Raw genomic sequence first — 19109 nt, 5'->3', positions numbered from 1 at the left:
CATCATGGGTTTGGTTATGTTTTGTTAGACCCATGAGTCCCTAAGTCACATGAGATTAAAAAAAAGGTTTGTTATAATTGCCACAACCAAGTGAACAAAAATAACAAATTGCTTCTTGGACTTAACACTGGGATGGTCAATTAGAATGAGTTCAATACTGGACTCTCTCACTGACACAGGGAGGTACTTACAGTGAAACGGAATGGCTGTGTCAGCAGTTTTTGCCTCCTCTGCTTGCTTCAGGTTCAGCAGGGTAGATGCAAACAGAGGGTTATTGATGAAATGCTTCATATAGTGCTTCTCACACTCCTCCTTGGTCTTGGTGCACATCTGATTGGCTACATCCTGCCTAGAGTGTGGAAAGTGAGAAAAGGAAGCAGAGTTTTCCTTTATACATAATGGTCAATGTATGGTTTGTTCTTTCCATATTTTAAGTCCCACTGATATAATGTGTGGAACATGATACCTCCAAACTGATATCAGTGGGACTTAAAATATGGAAAGAATTTCCCTGTGAGCTAGGCTCTATCGAAAGAATTGCTATAATTAATAATAAGCCACTTCAGAACATTTATATTTGCATATTTTATAGTTTAAAAAACACTTCATGTGAACAAACATTTCTTTACTAGAGCTCTCATGACAGACCAAGCTCTAAGCTGGAAATATGTACAACATAATTTAAATCAATGCTAGTATTAACTGTGTAGTGTATTTACTATCTCAGCTGCACAGATGAAAAAAATGAGGCCCAAAAAGGTTAACAAACTTGCTTAAGAACACAAAGCATGGAAGTGTCAAAGCCACTTAATCTGTACTGAAGAGCCCTGACTCCCAGCCAAGATGATACAGAGGCAAAGGCGAAAGCTCTCAAAGGCCCCTCTCAGCCTCTCTCTTCCACGACACTTCACTTGCATCGTGCCTCCTAAGGCACGTGTCTCCACTTCATATGCCTCCTAAGGCATCACTATGCTCTGATTTATGTACTTCAACCAACTGTACATATATGCTGATTCCCCTACTAGACTACAAGCTTCCTGAAGGCAGGATGTATGTCATAATTTTTGGCTCCAGCAACCTCACCACCAAGCGTAGTGTCTTACCCATACAGGAGAGAGAAACAATGGTCTTTTTGTGGTCTTTGCTAAGGAAGGGGTACAAAGAGGAATAGCCCCTTTTAGACAAAAAGTGAAAAACTAGGCAAAAGACGACTAGCAAGAAAATGATCACTTTTTTCTATCTTCTTTGGTATTCCCATAGTAAACAAAATTTTATGATGCTTAATAAATATAAGCAAAATGTTAATGGAATTCAAATCTCATTCTTCAAGGCCCTGGACATAAGGGAGGCAGCATAGTATATTTTATCAACATCTGATAGAGGATATACTCTAGGAAATTAGGGCAGGGAAGAGCTATTTAAGGGTCCTCCGGTAACATTAATAAACTATGTGGTCATAAGTCATTTTTTAACTCCCTAAGCTTCAGATTCTTTATGAACAAATATATTTAATAATGCCTCTGCTATCTAGTTCATAAAAAGAAATCATCAGTTTGAAAGTACTCCAAAAAGGTAAAAATGAAAGCAGCAGTGTCATTATTAAGCAGTGTCACCTCATAAGGCAACTGAATGCTGTTCAATTCTGCCATGCTAGGACTGAGCAAGTATCTACAAGCTAAAACCAGAAAACGCAAATAGGTAGCCTATCAAATTTGAATCTCAGGCAAGCTATGGCCATTTATCTAAAGTCTGACTCACTTAAATGACAAGGCCATCTACAGCCAAGAAAAGTTCATAAAATCAGAAAGGAAGAATAACTAACAGAGTCTATACTTCCCCATTATTCAGAGAGGGATAATCAACCTTCCGTGGTGTTGATACGTCCAAAGTGGTCTTTTAGAGCTGGCCAGTCACAGACCACTGAACATCCTGCAGCCCTGTGAGGCATTTCAGCCTTGGAAAAATGCGTGTAGAAGGGAAAAGGACTTGTCTCTAAGTCATGGGTCAAGAGAAAAGCAACATATGGCCCCTAACTCCTTTTTCTGAGGTTCCTCCTTTTAATTCAACAGCACTGTCTTTTTGGGGACCGCTAGAGCAGGACAACCCTTCCTCCCAAGCTCTTACCAATTTCCAAAGCCACAGTCCATCACAGCTTCTAAAAGAGCCATTTCTTCTTGAGCAGTCCAGCTGGGATCAAGAACAGGAAAATCTGAGGTCTGAGGAAGAAAAAGTTCTGCCTAAGAAGAGATAGAGAAATAGAACCCAGCAATCCCAAATGTAATCCTAGTTAATTTAAGTCCAATGCTGTCATTCTCATGGTGTTTGAGAGACGCCCGAAGAACATTATCATCAGTTGTTCGCACTCCCCACCTCTAGTTCTACCATTTTTCTACCATTAGGATCTCCAATAAATATTATCAATCACAAATGCCATTTAGCTCATGTAGAAATACGTTTCTTAAACTTAGCACAAAGGTAGATATAAGTATAATAGTGTGTTCCCATTTAGCTAAGAGAGGAATACAAATGTGTATATTTCTACCTATTAAAATGTAAGATTAAATCATAAATAAATCATATTTATTATGAACATATAAATCATAAATAATAATAGAAGCAAAGCTACCTATTGGGGAGGGAGGGAGAAGACAGGATGGAAAGGACAAGCATAAAAGCTGGTCCTCTCTGAATATTCCTTTTTTGTAGACCTGACTTTGAAAACATAAATACTGTACACTAAGTATTAAATTTTAATATCACAAAAATCAAAAGTAAAATGTAACAAATTAACCTATGGATTAATTTTAAGGCATAATCACACAGAAAGAAGCAATCCCAGGTGACTTTAAAACATAATAATTTGACTATATATTTATCATAGAATATACTTTAAAAAGTAAAACGAACTGCCAAAAAAAATTTAGTGATTGACAACTATTGTTTTCAAGTAGTGTTGGTAGAGCTATTCTGAGATTATTATATGTTGATGTAGTGTGGGATAAAGCTGTTAAGTAACTGTACTGGTGTCACTGGACAGTGGGATTTGGGGCTTGGGGGAAAGAAAAGATAGGCGATCTACGAGGTTATGTAAAACCATGTGGTCTTGTATTTGAAATGGAAGTTTTAGTATGAACTCACTTTGTATTTTGTCTTAAAAGAAAAATTTCCAATATAGAGCACAAACTAGTGATTACCAGTATGTATGTGGGGGGTAAAATATAGGGCTAAGGGAGTGGGAGGTACAAACTGCTGGGTGTAAGACAGGCTACACGGATGTATTGTACAACACAGGGAACATAGCCAATATTTTGTAATAACTGTAAATGAAGTGTAACCTTTAAAAACTGTATAAGACATTAAAAAAAAAAAAACCCTATTCAATGAAAAAATCTAGAAAAAATGACTAACCCAACAACAATGAATACTTCCAGTGCCCTGTGTGTGGTCTCTAAGCACAATTTTCCACTAAAGGAACCAGGGCTCTTTCAAGAAAAGGCTCATTTTAGTTTTGGGGAGGAAATGTACAAGATGAGACTGGAACATTTTATTATACTGGAAAGCAAAGAAACTCTCAAAGAGTATGAGGGTCATGTCAAAAGGATTCAGAGGTCAACTTGTAGAGGCTCCCACTAACTAAAAATGGAACATTTTGAACATTAAAAAGAATAACAATTGCAAAGGTTTATAACATGCCAAACATCCTCAATGTCTAGAGGATGCCAAAGAAGGAACTCATACTTTCAAAACTGGTAAACAAAGGGAAATAATTTATCCTGCCTTTCTGTACGAACTTTACCTTAGTGTGATCACATAGATAATGCAAGGATGTTTCTTTTTATAGAATTATTTTAACTAAATTAAAAGAAGTGATAGAATTAAAAGATAACTATGCATTTTGCAATCCTAGATGAACAAATCTAGACAATGATCGTGAATGAATATGATATATCCAATATACGTTACTACTAATTTATAGGAAACACAGAAGTCAGAGGAACATGTTAATGGGCCAAATCTAGACTGTGCTAACATCTGTAAGACAGACAACTCAGGTTTTTAAACAATCAAACTGTATGAAACAAGAGAAAGAGTGAGGGAGGGGTAGGAAGGAGAGGAAGAACCCACAGGATAAATATATGAGGCAACCAACCTAGAATAGTTAGAAAAAAAAAACAACAAACGTCACACAAGAGCCTGGGCTTCCCTGGTGGCTCAGGGCGAAGGACCTGACTACAATGCAGGAGACGCACAGGAGACATGGGTTCAATCCCCGGGTGGGAAAGACCCCCTGGAGAAGAAAATGGCAGTATTCTTGTCTGGGAAATTCTACAGACAGAGGACCCTGGCAGGCTATAGTCCATGGGGTTGCAAAGAGTTGAACACGACTGAGTACTTCCTATACACGCGCACACATGCATGCACGCACACACACACACAAAGATCTTTAGGAATTCTCCTAGTGGTCCAGTGGCTAGGACTCTGCTCTCAACATAGGGGGTGCAATTTTGAACTCTGGTCAAGGAGCTGGCATGCTACAACTAAGAGTTCGCATGCCACAACGAGAGAAGATCCCCACAACTAAGACCCAGCACGGCCAAATAAATAAATAAATAGAAGAGTGATCCTTCAATCACACAGGTGTTTAGAAATTGTTCTATCTTCTGTTAATGACACACACACATAAAAAACCCTCTGTGATCTGTCAAATTATATTACTAATAAGCAATACATTTTATCTGAGCACTTACTAGGAATATGCCTCACGTGAGGTACTATGAGATCCAAACGAGAAATTTCAGAGCCTGTATCTGTATTAAATTCAAAATAATCACTCAATCTGGAAAGTACTATGCTGCTGCTGCTGCTGCTAAGTTGCTTCACTCGTGTCCAACTCAGATGGCAGCCCACCAGACTTCCCCATCCCTGGGATTCTCCAGGCAAGTACATGGAGTGGGTTGCCATTTCCTTCTCCAATGCATGAAAGTGAAAAGTGAAAGTGAAGTCGCCCAGTCATGTCCGACTCTTAAGCGACCCCATGGACTGCAGCCTACCAGGCTCCTCCGTCCACAGGGAAGTACCATGCTGCTAAGTCACTTCAGTCGTGTCCGACTCTGTGCGACCCCATAGACGGCAGCCCACCAGGGTCCCCTGTCCCTGGGATTCTCCAGGCAAGAACACTGGAGTGGGTCGCCACTGCCTTCTCCAATGTGTGAAAGTGACAAGTGAAAGTGAAGTCGCTCAGTCGTGTCCAACTCTTCGCAACACCATGGACTGCAGCCTACCAGGCTCCCCCATCCATGGGATTTTCCATACTGGAGTGGGGTGCCATTGCCTTCACCGGGAAAGTACCATAAATACAGGCAACTACAACAACTCATAGTTGGAAAGCCTGTATTTCTGAAAGTGCGTTTTCTAATATTAATTAGCTCTCACCAACCTTACTATAAGATAAACCAGAAAGACTTTCTACGCCAAAACTAAATGGGCATATAAGGCAGTTTTTCTTAAAGTTAAATCAGTGTTTTTCAATCTCTGAACCCAATCTTGGCCCTACTGAACAAGAATCTCTAATAGCAAGGTCTAGGAATCTATAATATTAAGAAGCCCCCAGATGATTCTTATGCACTGAAGTTTAAGAATCACTGGTATAAAGGGTGTGGCAAAACACGGTGCCTTGACTTGCGCAAGGTTCTAAGAATTATAAGACAAAAACAGGCAAAGAACTCAGAAATGCTGATTAATGCACCACCCACCACAGCATGAGTAACTTCCAAAAATACAGCACTGTGAGATGGCAAAAGTACTGAAAGCCATTTAAAGTTTTTTGAGGCTTCATATAGGGGGAAAAGAAAAAATCAAGGTTTTAGTGACTTCATGTACAGAAAACCAAAATGTGGTCATCATTCCTATGGAAGGAGATTCATCTTTTCCTTATCTGGGAGTAAAGACTAGAAGAAACAAAAAGAGCATTAGTAATCTCCAAAAGCGCTATAAAGAACAGAATTCTGCAATGTGTTTGTATGGGTGTAGAATATGTGAGAAAAGAATGATGTAATCTGAAGAGTTAGAGGGACTTGGAGTGAAACTTCGTGCCATCAGCATTAGGCAGAAGGGATGGTGCCCAGAATAGTTAAAGTGAGTTCATGGTCAGTCTTCCTGCAGAGGATAATCTCAATCTACTCAAAGTACACTGAATCACAATTCAAATAAATACATACATATTCTGCTTCTTAGCATTCTCATGTGAATTTGGGATGAATAAAGGTAACTTTTGAAGATGGGATAACCTTAGTGAAATGAACTCAGAGCCACAGCTACTCTGACCACACTCTTCCTCCAACCCTGCATTCATTTTGCAATTAACAAAAGGGAAACAAAAGGGAAAAAAACTCATATTTCATATATTCCATATCATATGTTGTCAGAGAAATGCAAGTTAAAATGAGACAGCACCATATACCTATCAGAATGGCCAAAACCCAGAAAACTGACACCACCAAATGCTGGCAAGGGTGTGGAGCAACAGGAACTCTCTCCCACTGCTGGTGGGAATGCAAAATGGCACAGCCACTTTGGGCAGTGTGACAGTTTCTTACAAAACGAAACATACTCATACCATATGATCCAGCAACCATTTTCTTGGTATTTACCCAAAGGAACTGAAAACTCAGGTCTGAAGAAAAACCTGTATGTGGATATCTTTATTCTTAATTGTCAAAAATTGGAAGCAACCAAGATATCCTTCAGTAGGTGGATGGATAAATAAACTGTGGTACATCTAGACAACAGACTATTATTCAGGGCTAAAAAAGAAACAAGCTATCAAGCCATGAAAAGACATGCAGGAAACTTATACATGTATTACTTAGTGAAAGAAGCCAATCTGAAAAGGGTACACTCTATGACATTTTGGATCCCAACTCTATGACATTTTGGAAAAGGCAAAACCATGGAGGTCATAAAAAGATCCATGGTTGCCAGGAGTTAGGGGGAGAGGTGGATGAAGAGGCAGAACACAGAAGACTTTTAGGACCATGAAACTACTCTGTATGATACTATAATGGTAGATATATGTCATTCTGTATTTCCACAAATCTACAGAATGTGTTAACATGCAGAGTGAACCCTAATATAAACTATGGACTTTGGGTGATAATGAGGATCAATGTAGGTTCCTCAGTGATAATTTAGGTACAATTCTGGTGGGGGATGCTGATAATAGGGGAGGCTATGCATTTGTGGGGGTAAAGGATACAGGTGAAATTTCTGTACTTTGTACTCAATTTTGCTGTGAACTTATAACTGATCTAAAAATAAAAGCCTAATATTAAAAAATATATTCCAAACCTTATAATTAGTGAAGAAACTAGTTAGAAGACTGAAGGTGTTGAGAGAGAGTTGGGGAAGGCCGGACAGTTGGCTGCCAAGAACTTTTAGTAAGGAGTATTTCTTTGACTAATTCATTATGGACCAGGACCTGACTCTTGGTATTATGGGACCAGAAATTCACTCAAGGCTTCACAAATCTGAGTTACCCTTTTCAAACTGCTAAAAGACAGAAGTAGACAGGCAACAGCACTGTGGCAGACAGAATTCTCAAGGTGGCCCCCACTCCCCAAAGATTCTTGTCCCCTGATTAGTCAAACACTAACTAAATATTCCTGTGAAGGGACTATGCTGACCAGGTACTAATTAACTGACTGGAAAATAGGGCGATTATGCAGGTGAATCCACTGTAATCACATAGGCCTTAAGAGACAGAGAAGAGTCAGAGAGATCCAGCACAGAAGTCATGAACCAGGAGAGGTCAGAGAGGCCAACTATTTCATCAATAACCTTCAAGGCCTCCCTGCTGTTGGTGGCTTTGAATATGGACAAAGGGAGTCAGGAAACTCTAAAGGCTGAGAGCAAATCCTGGCCAACAATCAAGAAGGAAACAGTATTATCACTCCTACAACCTCCAGGCAGTCATTCTGTCAACAACTTGAATGAGAATGGGAAGGGACTGAAAGCGGATTCTCCCCTAGGGTCTCCAGATAAAAATCCAGACAGACCAACACTTTAATTTCAGCCTTACCGAATCTGGAGCAAACCAATGAACATAATTGGTGTTTTAACCAACAGAACTGTGAGATGATAAATTCCTGTTGTCTTAAGCTGTTTCATTTTTGGTAAGTTGTTATGATAGCAAGAGAAAACTACACAGGTATCAATCGATTAATCCATGACATGAAACTACTGTCAAGAAGATGCCCAACCAGCACTCCTTCCTTTAAGAAAAACCAACAAAGGAGGCCAAATGTAAGAAAACTACTTGGTGAACCAGGAGATAGGCTCTGATAACAGACAAAGGTACTGTATACACGCCTGCCAAGCATACCAGATATTTACTTTGGCTTAGTAAAGTGCCCAATCCTCGGGCTAGATACTGGAATGAATGCTGTCACTTCAGTCGTGTCTGACTCTATGCGACCCTGCCAGCTGTCCATGGGATTCTCCAAGCAAGAATACTGGAGTGGGTTCCCATTTCGTTCTCCAAGATACTGGAAGGACACTACTAATATCCATCCGTCCCTCATTCCTTCTTTACAGATGTCAAAAAAATCAATCGAATTATAGCCAAGTCTTACTCTGGCCTATGAGTCAATCTATCTCTTCAAAGTGATTTTATGTATTACTATATCATTGACCCTATATTCAATTTACAACTTAACTCTCCGAGGGTAACTAATTTCTCCAAGGCCAAGAAGGTGGAGCGCCAGACATAAATCTCACCACTGCCCACACGAACCACAAAAAAATACCATTAGCCAAACACAGCAACAATACATTTACTATGTTTATAAACAAACCTAGAAAGCAGTACACCTCTGATCCTTACACAGTAAATCTCAAAGAATACTTCCTTTAAATTCCTTCTAAATTAAACCAAAAATCTGAGTATGTAAAATGATTTTCAGACTTGAATGCTTTAGTAGATCCATAAAATCCTAAAAAGCTTATTGGGCAATGATTACCTAATTCAGACGTGGGGGAAAGAAAAGGCAGATACTTGCACATGAAGAAAGAATAATATCCAGTACAAAACTGAAAATGAAGGGAAATTCCTACAACTTCATTACCATTATTTCATAAGTATGATCACTTTGATGTTTCTTGTACTCAAATCCTCGCGTGAAACACTGCAAAAGAAACGAAAATTAAGTTACCAAAAAGTTACATTTTGAAATGCTTTCTTAAAGGATAGAAGATGACTTGTGGGTATTTTACTCTTCAGTGAGTTTTTAAGAATTCATTTACTCTTGTTTGCAGCCACAACTCAAAGGTTAGGTTCATGATCACAGCTTTTCAATGGCCCTCACAGAGGAAAAAACAACAATCTGGGCAAAAAGACTTATTCCTAGGATAACTCCTCCTTTTAGAAGAGCATAAGCCCTGGAAGCAGACTGCCTAAATTTGAATCCTTGCTCTTAGTGTATCTCAGCAATTCTAAGATATATTTTGTCGTATTTTAAAACTCTGAAATGTGGATTCATCTTATAATAAAAGGTATATTACAACTTCCATCAGCCATTTTTACACTTTAACATCTCTAAACTGGGATGTTTCTTTTAATCAATAGCATTCTGGATCTGATAAAATATGGTATTTGCTGTGTGACCCTGAAGCAATTATTTAACCTCTCTCTGGCCGAGTCTCCTTTGTAAAATAGGAGTACTAATCACTACTTACTTCCTAGGGCTGCAGTGATGATTTAAAAGTTAATTCATGCAGAGTACTCAAAACAGAGCCTGGCACAGAGTAAGCACTTATCAGTACTGCTATTACTATCATCATCGACAGAACACTCTGTTCCTTTGTCACCTGCCCAAACATCACTCTTCAGTAAGATAAAAAACAGTGTCACAGGGGCTATCAAAAGGAATAATACTCCAATTCTACTTCCTGTAGCCCCAATACTTGAAATCTACTGGCAAAAACAGCATTAGGTTGATGAGGAAGTGGAATACTCAACAGAATATCTCATCCATTGTGCTCTGTTCTCTAATTTTTCACTGGTAAATGTGTAATTAAAGACTGACTGGAAAAAATAGATTTAACAAGGTACGGTCCTTCTGAGTAACTGACAGTCATCACTGAATTTACTATGCCTATAAAACTAGGCAAGCCTTCCCTTTAGTTACCTGTAAGCAGAGGAAAAAAGGAGGTGGACCACATTCTGCACACTTGATATAAGGCTCCATGAGGTAGGAGGAGCAGCCTCGGCAAGGTGGCTTATCAGAGGGATCATCTAGAACATAAAGAAAAATTACTAGCTTTAAAACACCATATGACCATCTTCAGCACCAGAAGCGAGAAATCTGCAAATGATTACACAAGGTAATACACTGTGCTGACAAGTTCATGGAGACAAGATGAGCTCATTCCAAATAAGAAAACACAAAAATGATGTTCCTTTTTATTTCAGGGCAGCTTTGTTCCTTCCTACAGTACCTACTATTTCAAGCATTTAAGTAGATATGGCACCTGCAGAGAAACAAACACAAGTTTTAACTGGACGTCTCATAATGCCCACAATTTATTTTCCCATGGGAAAAATAACGTCACATACCTACCTAACACATATACAGTTACAGATAAAGCCCATCTCACAGAATGTTAATAACTGCTGTATCTGGGTAATGGGCTACAAGTAATCACTGTACTGTTGTTTCAAGTTCTTTACAAGTTTGGAATTTTTCGTAATAAAAAGTTGGGGGCAAAAACTCTAATTATACATCTTGAGATATACTAATTTATACTTGAGTTGGGAGTTAAACCTAGGACAGCTCCTTCCCTTTCTCCCACAGTAAGCAGAGAGCAAAGCAGACCTTCCTCCAGTTCCAATGACAATACTGTCTCTGAAATACCAAGGCACGGAGTACAACTCAAACTCTCTAAAGTTTTAAAAACCCACACATGTGTGTCCCTGGCTGCCCCAAACTGCCACTCTCCAGTCAGGGCAACATAGCAGAGTTGTTCTCTTGTGATCCACAGGAATCTAAGAACACAGGCTTTGAAGGTAGAGAAGGGATTTAATTTGTTTGGCCTGGGGCAAACATTTCTCACATTCTGTAATATAATGTTTCTTCCTAAAATCCAAGAAACACTCTTCAAGGCACCTTTCCCTCCTTTAAGTGGTGATTATTATTCTTTTCTTTTGTTTCTAAATGTAGACCTGTAGAAAGGTGACAGAGGAAAGAAAGGTAATCTTTCTGGCCATAACTTCAAAGTAAATATTTGGAACAGAAACTACCCCATTTCTCCCATTTAAAACAAAAATGATTTTATATTAAATGTCAATTTTTATCAAATTACCTTCTTCCTCACATCCTTTTAATGATACGTTTTTCTTTCCTCAAACTTTCTTCAATGATAACAAAAAAATTGACCAATGACTGACCTAAATAGTTTTTAAACTCTTGTGTCAAGAAGTAACTGTTTTACAAAAAATATTTAAAAAATTTTAGACAATAAAAGAATGTCACCCTCTATTAACATTCTGATTTCCAGCCTTTCTTCCTTGTATGTGTGTGTATATTTAACAAACGTGAGATACCACACGTTTTTATAGCCTGTTTTTTTTCCACTTGACAATATATTCTCAACGTCTATCACGACAGTACACATAGATCTCCCTTATTCTTTTTAATGGATGAATAATATTCCAGTATATCAATTAGCTAACCTAGTGGTTTTCAACTGCCTCCTAGGAAAACACTGTGTAAATCTGAGGAGATGCTTTCTTGTTGCCATAATGACTAGGGAGCACTACTGCACTTAGCAGGCAGGGACCAGGGATGCCAGACATCCTACAGCACTCAAGATATTACTACACAGAACTGGCCTGTCTACTGCACACTTTCAAATATCCCACCAGATGTTCAAGTAGGTGAAAACTTATTCATAATTACATGACCTGAAACCTAATTACACATAAGACAAAATGTTTTTGTTAGCTCTGATATGTATTCAATTTTCCAGGAAGGCAGCTGCAATCTCAAGAGGAGATTTTATCTTGCTGTGTTCAGAACTTTACTAACATTTAACTCAAGCTGTGGTAATTCTCAATCACCAGTGCAGCACGCCTGAGTCACTGTGCACTTGTGGCTGTGATATGCACAGTGATTCAACATATGAATGCAAGGGTCTGACGACTAAGGCATTATGTCTTCCACTGTAATGACTAAACATATTGAGATAGGTATTATTTTCTTATAAATTATGTTACTAGATATTACTTCTTTTATTTATCCTTTATAGTTAGGGCATTATTTTTATTTCTTTGAAATCATGGGTATAGATATGTTATCTACGCATTTCATTTCCAAAGAGTAAAAGAGGCTTTAAAAACATAAAAATCAAACACGGAGTCTCCTAAGATTGAGAACCACGAGTCTAACCAGTTCCCTACTGTTGGGCATTTATGTTATTTCCAATTTTTCACTATTATAAAAAATGCTGAAGTCAGTGTTCCTGTACATTAGGTTGGTGCAAAAGTATTTACAGTTTTGCACTATTGAACCTTGCCATTTGATATTGGAATAATTCTTAAATAAATGTGGTTACGTTAGACAACATTTTAATGCACATTTCTTGCTTTATTTTTTTTGCTAATGACTTAATACTTGCTATTTATTTTAGACTATAGAAATAATAGACAAAAAGCAAATTCAAGTGATTTTTTTATTCAAGTTCAAAATGGGTCGTAAAGCAGCAGAGACAATGCACATCAACAACACATTTGGCCCAGGAACTGCTAATGAACATACAGTGCAGTGGTGGTTCAAGAAGTTCTGCAAAGGAAACGAGAGCCTTGAAGATGAGGAGCACAGTGGCTGGCTATCGGAAGTCAACAACCAATTGAGAGCCATCATCGAAGTTGATCCTCTTACAACTATACAAGAAGTTGCTGAAGAACTCAATGTCGACCATTATATGGTCGTTTGGCATTTGAAGCAAATTGGAAAGGTGAAAAAGCTTGATAAGTGTGTGCCTCATGAACTGACTGAAATAAAAAAAAAAATCATCATTTTGAAGTGTCGTCTTCTCTTACTCCACGCAACAACAAACCATTTCTTGATTAGACTATGACATGCAATGAAAAGCTGATTGTATACAACAACCAGCAACAACCAGCTCGGTGGCTGAACCAAGAAGAAGCTCCAAAGCACTTCCCAAAGCCAAACTCCCACCCAAAAAAGGTCATGGTCACTGTTTGGTGGCCTGCTACCAGTCTGATCTACTACAGCTTTTTGAATCTCAGCAAAACCATTAAATCTGAGAAGTATGCTCAGTTTACTGATGAAATGCACCAAAAACTAAAATGCCTGGTATTGGTCAACAGAAAGGACCCAATTCTTCTTCATGACAATGCCTGACCGCATGTCGCACAACCAAGGTTTCAAAAGTTGCATGAACTGGGCTACAAAGTTATCTGCCATATTCACCCGACCTCCTGCCAACTGACTACCACTTCTTCAAGAATCTTGACAACTTTTTGCAGGGAAAATGTTTTCATAACCAGCAGGAGGCAGAAAATGCTTTCCAAGAGTTTGTTGAATCCCGAAACATGGATTTTTACATTGTAAGAATAAATAAACTTATTTCTTATTGGCAAAAATATGCTGATTTCAATGCTTCCTATTCTGATTAATAAAGATAACTTTGAGCCTAACTATGATGATTTAAAATTCATGGTCCAAAGCTGCAATTATGTTTGCACCAACCTAATATATAACATTTCACATTTTGTTCCTCAGGATTTCTATTTTCCTATAGCTAAACCTGTTGAGTATGCAGAAGGTTTCTGATACATAGAGCCAAATTATCCCTCACAAAGGATTCCAGAACTTTGCTGCAACCTAGGAGGAGGGAAAGACTTTTTTTTAACAATCACTCAAAATCCAGAGGCAATAAGGGAGTAATAAATTTGACTACATAGATAAACAAAAATCTCTTTTTTGGCAAAAAAAAAAAAATCATAAGTAAATATACAAAGCAAATAAACTAGAAGAAAATATTTGTAAACATATCATAGACAAAGGGCTAACATCTTAACATAGAAAGAGCCTTTAAAAACTGAGAGAAAGGAACTTCCCAGGTGGCACAGTTGATAAGAATCTGCCTGCCAATGCAGAAATCATGGGTTCAATCCCTGGGCCAGGAAGATTCCACGTGCTACACGTGCTGCAACTACTGGAAACCCAGGTACTTCCAGAGCCTGTGCTCTGCAAAAGAACCACGGCAATGAGAAGTCTGCACACCACAACAAATAGTCGTCTCCACTTGCTGCAACTAGAGAAAGCTTAAGAAAAGCAACAAAGACCCAGCTCAGCCAAAATAATTAATTAAAACAAAAAAAAACTGAGAGAAAAAAAGAACCAAAAATCCTATTGTGAAAGTCATGAAGATATAATTACGAAAAAGAGAGATGAGTATTGACCTTAAACATGAAGACATTCAACTTCCCTCATAATAAGAACAATCTTCAGAAAGTTCTCACCCATCAGACCGGCAAAAATTCAAAAGCTTGATAATATAGTTTCTCAACAAGCTGTGAAGAAATAGGCATCTTCATATATTGCCTATGGAAATGCAAAATGGCACAACTCCTATATAAGGGAATTTAGCAGTATCTGGTGATTGCAGCCATGAAATTAGAAGACGCTTACTCCTTGGAAGAAAAGTTATGACCAACCTAGATAGCATATTAAAAAGCAGAGACATTACTTTGCCAACAAAGGTCCATCTAGTCAAGGCTATGGTTTTTCCAGTGGTCATGTATGGATGTGAGAACTGGACTGTGAAGAAAGCTGAGCACCGAAAAATTGATGCTTTTGAACTGTGGTGTTGGAGAAGACTCTTGAGTCCCTTGGACTGCAAGGAGATTCAATCAGTCCATCTGAAAGTAGATCAGTTCTGGGTGTTCATTGGAAGGACTGATGCAGAAGCTGAAACTCCAATACTCTGGCCACCTCATGCGAAGAGTTGACTCACTGGAAAAGACCCTGATGCTGGGAGGGATTGGGGGCAGGAGGAGAAGGGGACGACAGAGGATGGGATGGCTAGATGGCATCACCGACTTGATGGACATGAGTCTGAGTAAACTCCGGGAGTTGGTGATGGACAGGGAGGCCTGGCATGCTGCAATTCATGGGGTCGCAAAGAGTCAGACACGACTGAGCGACTGAACTGAAATGTCCATTTATCTTTGGACACAGGAATTCCAGTTCTAAAAATTTATCTGAATATACACCTCCAATAATACCAGGTTATACATTAGAATATTAATTGTAACTGCAAAAAACTATATTGATGTCCAAGCACTGGACAGAAGTTGATCAAACTATGGTATATCCACATAATGCAGTAGTATGCAACTATAAAAAAAAACTCCACAAAGTAATACAGTATTTCCAGGAGATACTATTAAATGGGGGGGGGGGGGGGGGGGGGAGATGCAAAGATACATAGTATGCTATCTTTACAGCAAGAAATTAGGAAAAACAAAAATACATTCATTTCATGAACCCCAGTGCCCACTGAAGCACTATTTACAACAGACAGGACATGGAAGCAAGCCAAATGTCCATGGACAGATGAATGGATAAAGTTGTTGCAGTACATATATACAATGGAATATTACTCAACCATAAAAAGGAACAAATGAGTCAGTTCTAGTGAGGCAGGTGAAACTAAGAGCCTGTTACAAAGAGTGAAGTCAGTCAGGAATGGAAAAACAAATACTGTATATTGACACATATACATGGAATCTAGAAAAATGGTACCGATGAACCTATTTGCAGGGCAAGAATAGAGACTCAGACACAGACAACAGACTTATGGATGCAGGAGAGGGTGGGATGAATTGAGAATGTAGCACTGAAATATACACATTACCATATGTAAAACAGATAGCTAATGGGAAGTTGCTATACAACACAGGGAGCTCAAACTCGTGCTCTGCTGACAACCTAGAGGGGTGTGATGGGTGGGAGGAAGGTTCAAGAGGAAGGGGACATATGTATACCTGTGGCTGATTCATGCTGATGTATGGCAGAAGCCAATGCTACATTGTAAAGCAATTATCTTCCAATTAAAAATAAATCTAAAAAAAATACATATATACATGTCTATTTGTCTTTGTGAAAAGAAATAAAGGACAGATAAACTAGAAAACAGTGAAGCTGGAAACCTATGAAGGGCTGAATGAGAGGGAATGGAATGGAGTGGAAGAGAAACATAAGGAGTAACAATTATACACACACATATATATATAAAACCTCCATAGTTTGACTTTTGGAAATATATTTATGTTCTACAAATTAAAAAATTAAATCAGTAAATATAGGAAGGAAAAACTGAAAGCAGAACAAACAGATAAACCCAAAAGTATTTCGAAAGAATACTGTAACCACAATGAGAACGGGGAAAAAAAAAGAACCAATCCAAGTAATTTATGAATATTTAACAGACCTTCAGTACTGGGTGATGCAGACAATTTTAAACAAATCCTGAATTTTTTGAAGTAGGTCTGCTTTATGTTGTGGTACCCATAAAGCAATTCTGAAATAATTTTGGATGTATTAAAAGACTGAGCAAATGTGCTGATGTTTTGGGAGCCAGGGTTTTCACTAATGAAAGGACACAAAATAAGGAAAAAACCTATAAACTGGAGGTATCAATGTGAACTCATGATTTCTTAAAAAGTGTTATCTATAGGTATATACATGTATATGTGAATATATATATTGGCATATATGTTTATAGCATATACACACATATATCTCTGAGCTCTGTGGGCCAAAAAAGCCAAGATGCCAACACACTCTAGCAGCAATAAGCAATGACCAGATCTTGGTTTCTAATGTCATTCCTCTCTAAAAGGACCAAGGACTTCTCAGAGAAGTGGCTAATTCCAGGGCTGGGTGATGGGAGTTAAGATGCACCTGGAACGCATAGCCATACCAAAAAGTAAGGAGATGCTCAACAAAGTGATGGAGGGTGGGGGCAAGTCACAAGGCTGCAAGAGACACCTTGAAGGGACTCACAGCAGTCAAATTAGGACAATCTGAGAACCAAAATAACTAAGTATGATAATAAATTATAAATCATTGAGAAAGCAGCAATCCATGTATCCATACTTAAACAAGTAAGTGAAATAAGAGGTCTCTTGACTACAATAAAATGCTAACTAATAAATATATAGAGAGTGCTGGAGTGCTGGGGTCTGGGGGGAAAAAATCATTTTGTAACCATCATAGTAAATGCAAAAATCATCAATGGATGCTAACTAGGGAGAAATTCTGATGAGGAACAAAATATTTTATGGTCTAAGAAAGTGTCTTCTTATGGGCTGCTTATTATATGTAAGAGAAAAAAACAATTATACGGTTAAGAACTTAAATACACACCTTGACTGGGTTTTCAAAATTAGTGTCACTAATGAGGGACAGAGCAAGACCAGACAAACCCAAAATGAGACACCTTTATTTTTAAAAAGGGAGAAAAAGGCCTGATTCCCCAAAAGTATCAGTCACTAAAGACAAAGGCTGTGAAAATGTTTCAATTTAAAGGAGTTAAACTTAATGCAAGACATGACCTCTGACTGTATCCTGTATGGGAAGGAAGGAAGAAAAACACCATAAAGGACATTACTGAGTCAGCTGACAAAACTGGAATACAGATGGTGGGTTAGAGAAAAATATTTTATCAATGCTATCTTACAAAAGTTAGTAAATCTACTGAGGTTAGAACAGAATATCTCTAATCTTAATAAACAAACACTAAACTACTTGAGGGTAAAAGCCATGACGTATGTCCCTTAGCCTCAAATGATTCTGGGGGAAAAAATGGAGTATGTTTACTTATATACACATATTTACGTAAGTAAATGTGTGTATTTAGAGAGATAATATATGCAAATAAGGTAAAAGGTTTACAAAAGGTGTATGGGGATTCTTTGTACTATTCTTCCAACTTTCCTATGAGTTTGAAATTATTACCAAATCAAATTTTTAAAGTTCAGTTTACAAATTATTTTAAAAATTATTTTTAAAAGGTAGACTGTCTTCAGGTTACACTCTCAGCATGAGGATAATTCATTTAGGTTTTCTTTGTATATAAAATGAGATTTAAACTAGATGTGCCTGAAAACTCCACTCTGTCCTAAATTTATATAGGGAGTGTGATGAGTAAGCAAATTAGACTTCCCCTTAAGAAATCGCTTAAGAGTCTACACTCCAAATGTGCCTTTCTAATTCATCTCATTGGGATGCTACTAACATCTAACAGTGTATTTTTATTTCTGCCAAATCTCTTATCTTCAGAATCAGAGAAAAAGTAATTTTTTTTTCCTCCAGTTATGGCTGCCTGGATTTATTTCACACATACTCCATAGTTCTCTGCACTATTATTACACTGTAGCTTACTCTGAGAATACAAGTTCTGCTAAAAACAGAGGGCAGGAGCATTTCCTTTATTCCACCATTGACATTATTTCTTACCAAAGCACCTGAAATATGTTATTGGTTCTAAAGCTAAATTCCAACTGCTTTTTTCAGTTGAACTATGGGTTAATCATACTATGCATGGTCCATCTGAGCTTAGTTTTCTTATAAGACCTAGGGTGATATGTTTGTGTCAAGTGTTCAGTGGGCAACCAGTAGTATTGGTTGATTTTATTTTGATTTGATATTCTTATTCTTTTAGGATCATATTCAAATGGCTTTGTTTAACTTCAAAGTACTTATTTTTCTTCTTTGATCAACTTCTTAGTTTACCATGAATATTAACCTGGGACTTGTTGTTCCCACAGTACTTACTGCTAAAGGAACCCAATCGGTCCATTCTCCAGTTGGCAAAGACTCTGTTGTTTTGATCTTCTTTAATCTGAGTTGCTTCAAGGAGATTTCAGAACCTGCCAACACATACACCAAAGCTGATGACTGCTCCCTGTGAACAAACAGAAGTGGCACCTGGATAAGGAAATAATTCAAAGGGACAAGATAAAGAGAAAATAACGCAATGTACTCAATTGTACCACATCCTAGTTTTGTTAAGGCTAA

At 38.0% G+C, this 19109-nt stretch overlaps 1 protein-coding gene across 7 annotated transcripts in view; it reads right to left on the bottom strand.

Moving 5' to 3' along the window:
• The window catches only part of TADA2A (transcriptional adaptor 2A), a 43977-nt gene that overhangs the window by 22253 nt on the left and 2615 nt on the right, over nucleotides 1–19109 (bottom strand). For 4 of the 7 annotated variants that reach the window (XM_070478630.1, XM_070478631.1, XM_070478625.1 and 1 more), the window contains exons 2-6: nucleotides 18867–19019; nucleotides 10185–10291; nucleotides 9123–9182; nucleotides 2125–2216; nucleotides 192–349 (exon numbers count right to left, since the gene is read on the bottom strand). In XM_070478630.1, the coding sequence (XP_070334731.1) occupies nucleotides 192–349; nucleotides 2125–2216; nucleotides 9123–9182; nucleotides 10185–10291; nucleotides 18867–18891 (442 nt within the window). In that variant the 5' untranslated portion in view covers nucleotides 18892–19019. The remainder of the gene's footprint in view (nucleotides 1–191; nucleotides 350–2124; nucleotides 2217–9122; nucleotides 9183–10184; nucleotides 10292–18866; nucleotides 19020–19109) is intronic. The other 3 variants (XM_070478627.1, XM_070478628.1, XM_070478629.1) reach the window with 2 other exon arrangements.

This window comes from Odocoileus virginianus, chromosome 17 (assembly GCF_023699985.2).
Source record: "Odocoileus virginianus isolate 20LAN1187 ecotype Illinois chromosome 17, Ovbor_1.2, whole genome shotgun sequence".
NCBI classification, from domain to species: domain Eukaryota; kingdom Metazoa; phylum Chordata; class Mammalia; order Artiodactyla; family Cervidae; genus Odocoileus; species Odocoileus virginianus.
The sequence above is the reverse complement of the archived record's forward strand: the minus strand, read 5'-3'. Positions and strand labels throughout refer to the sequence as shown.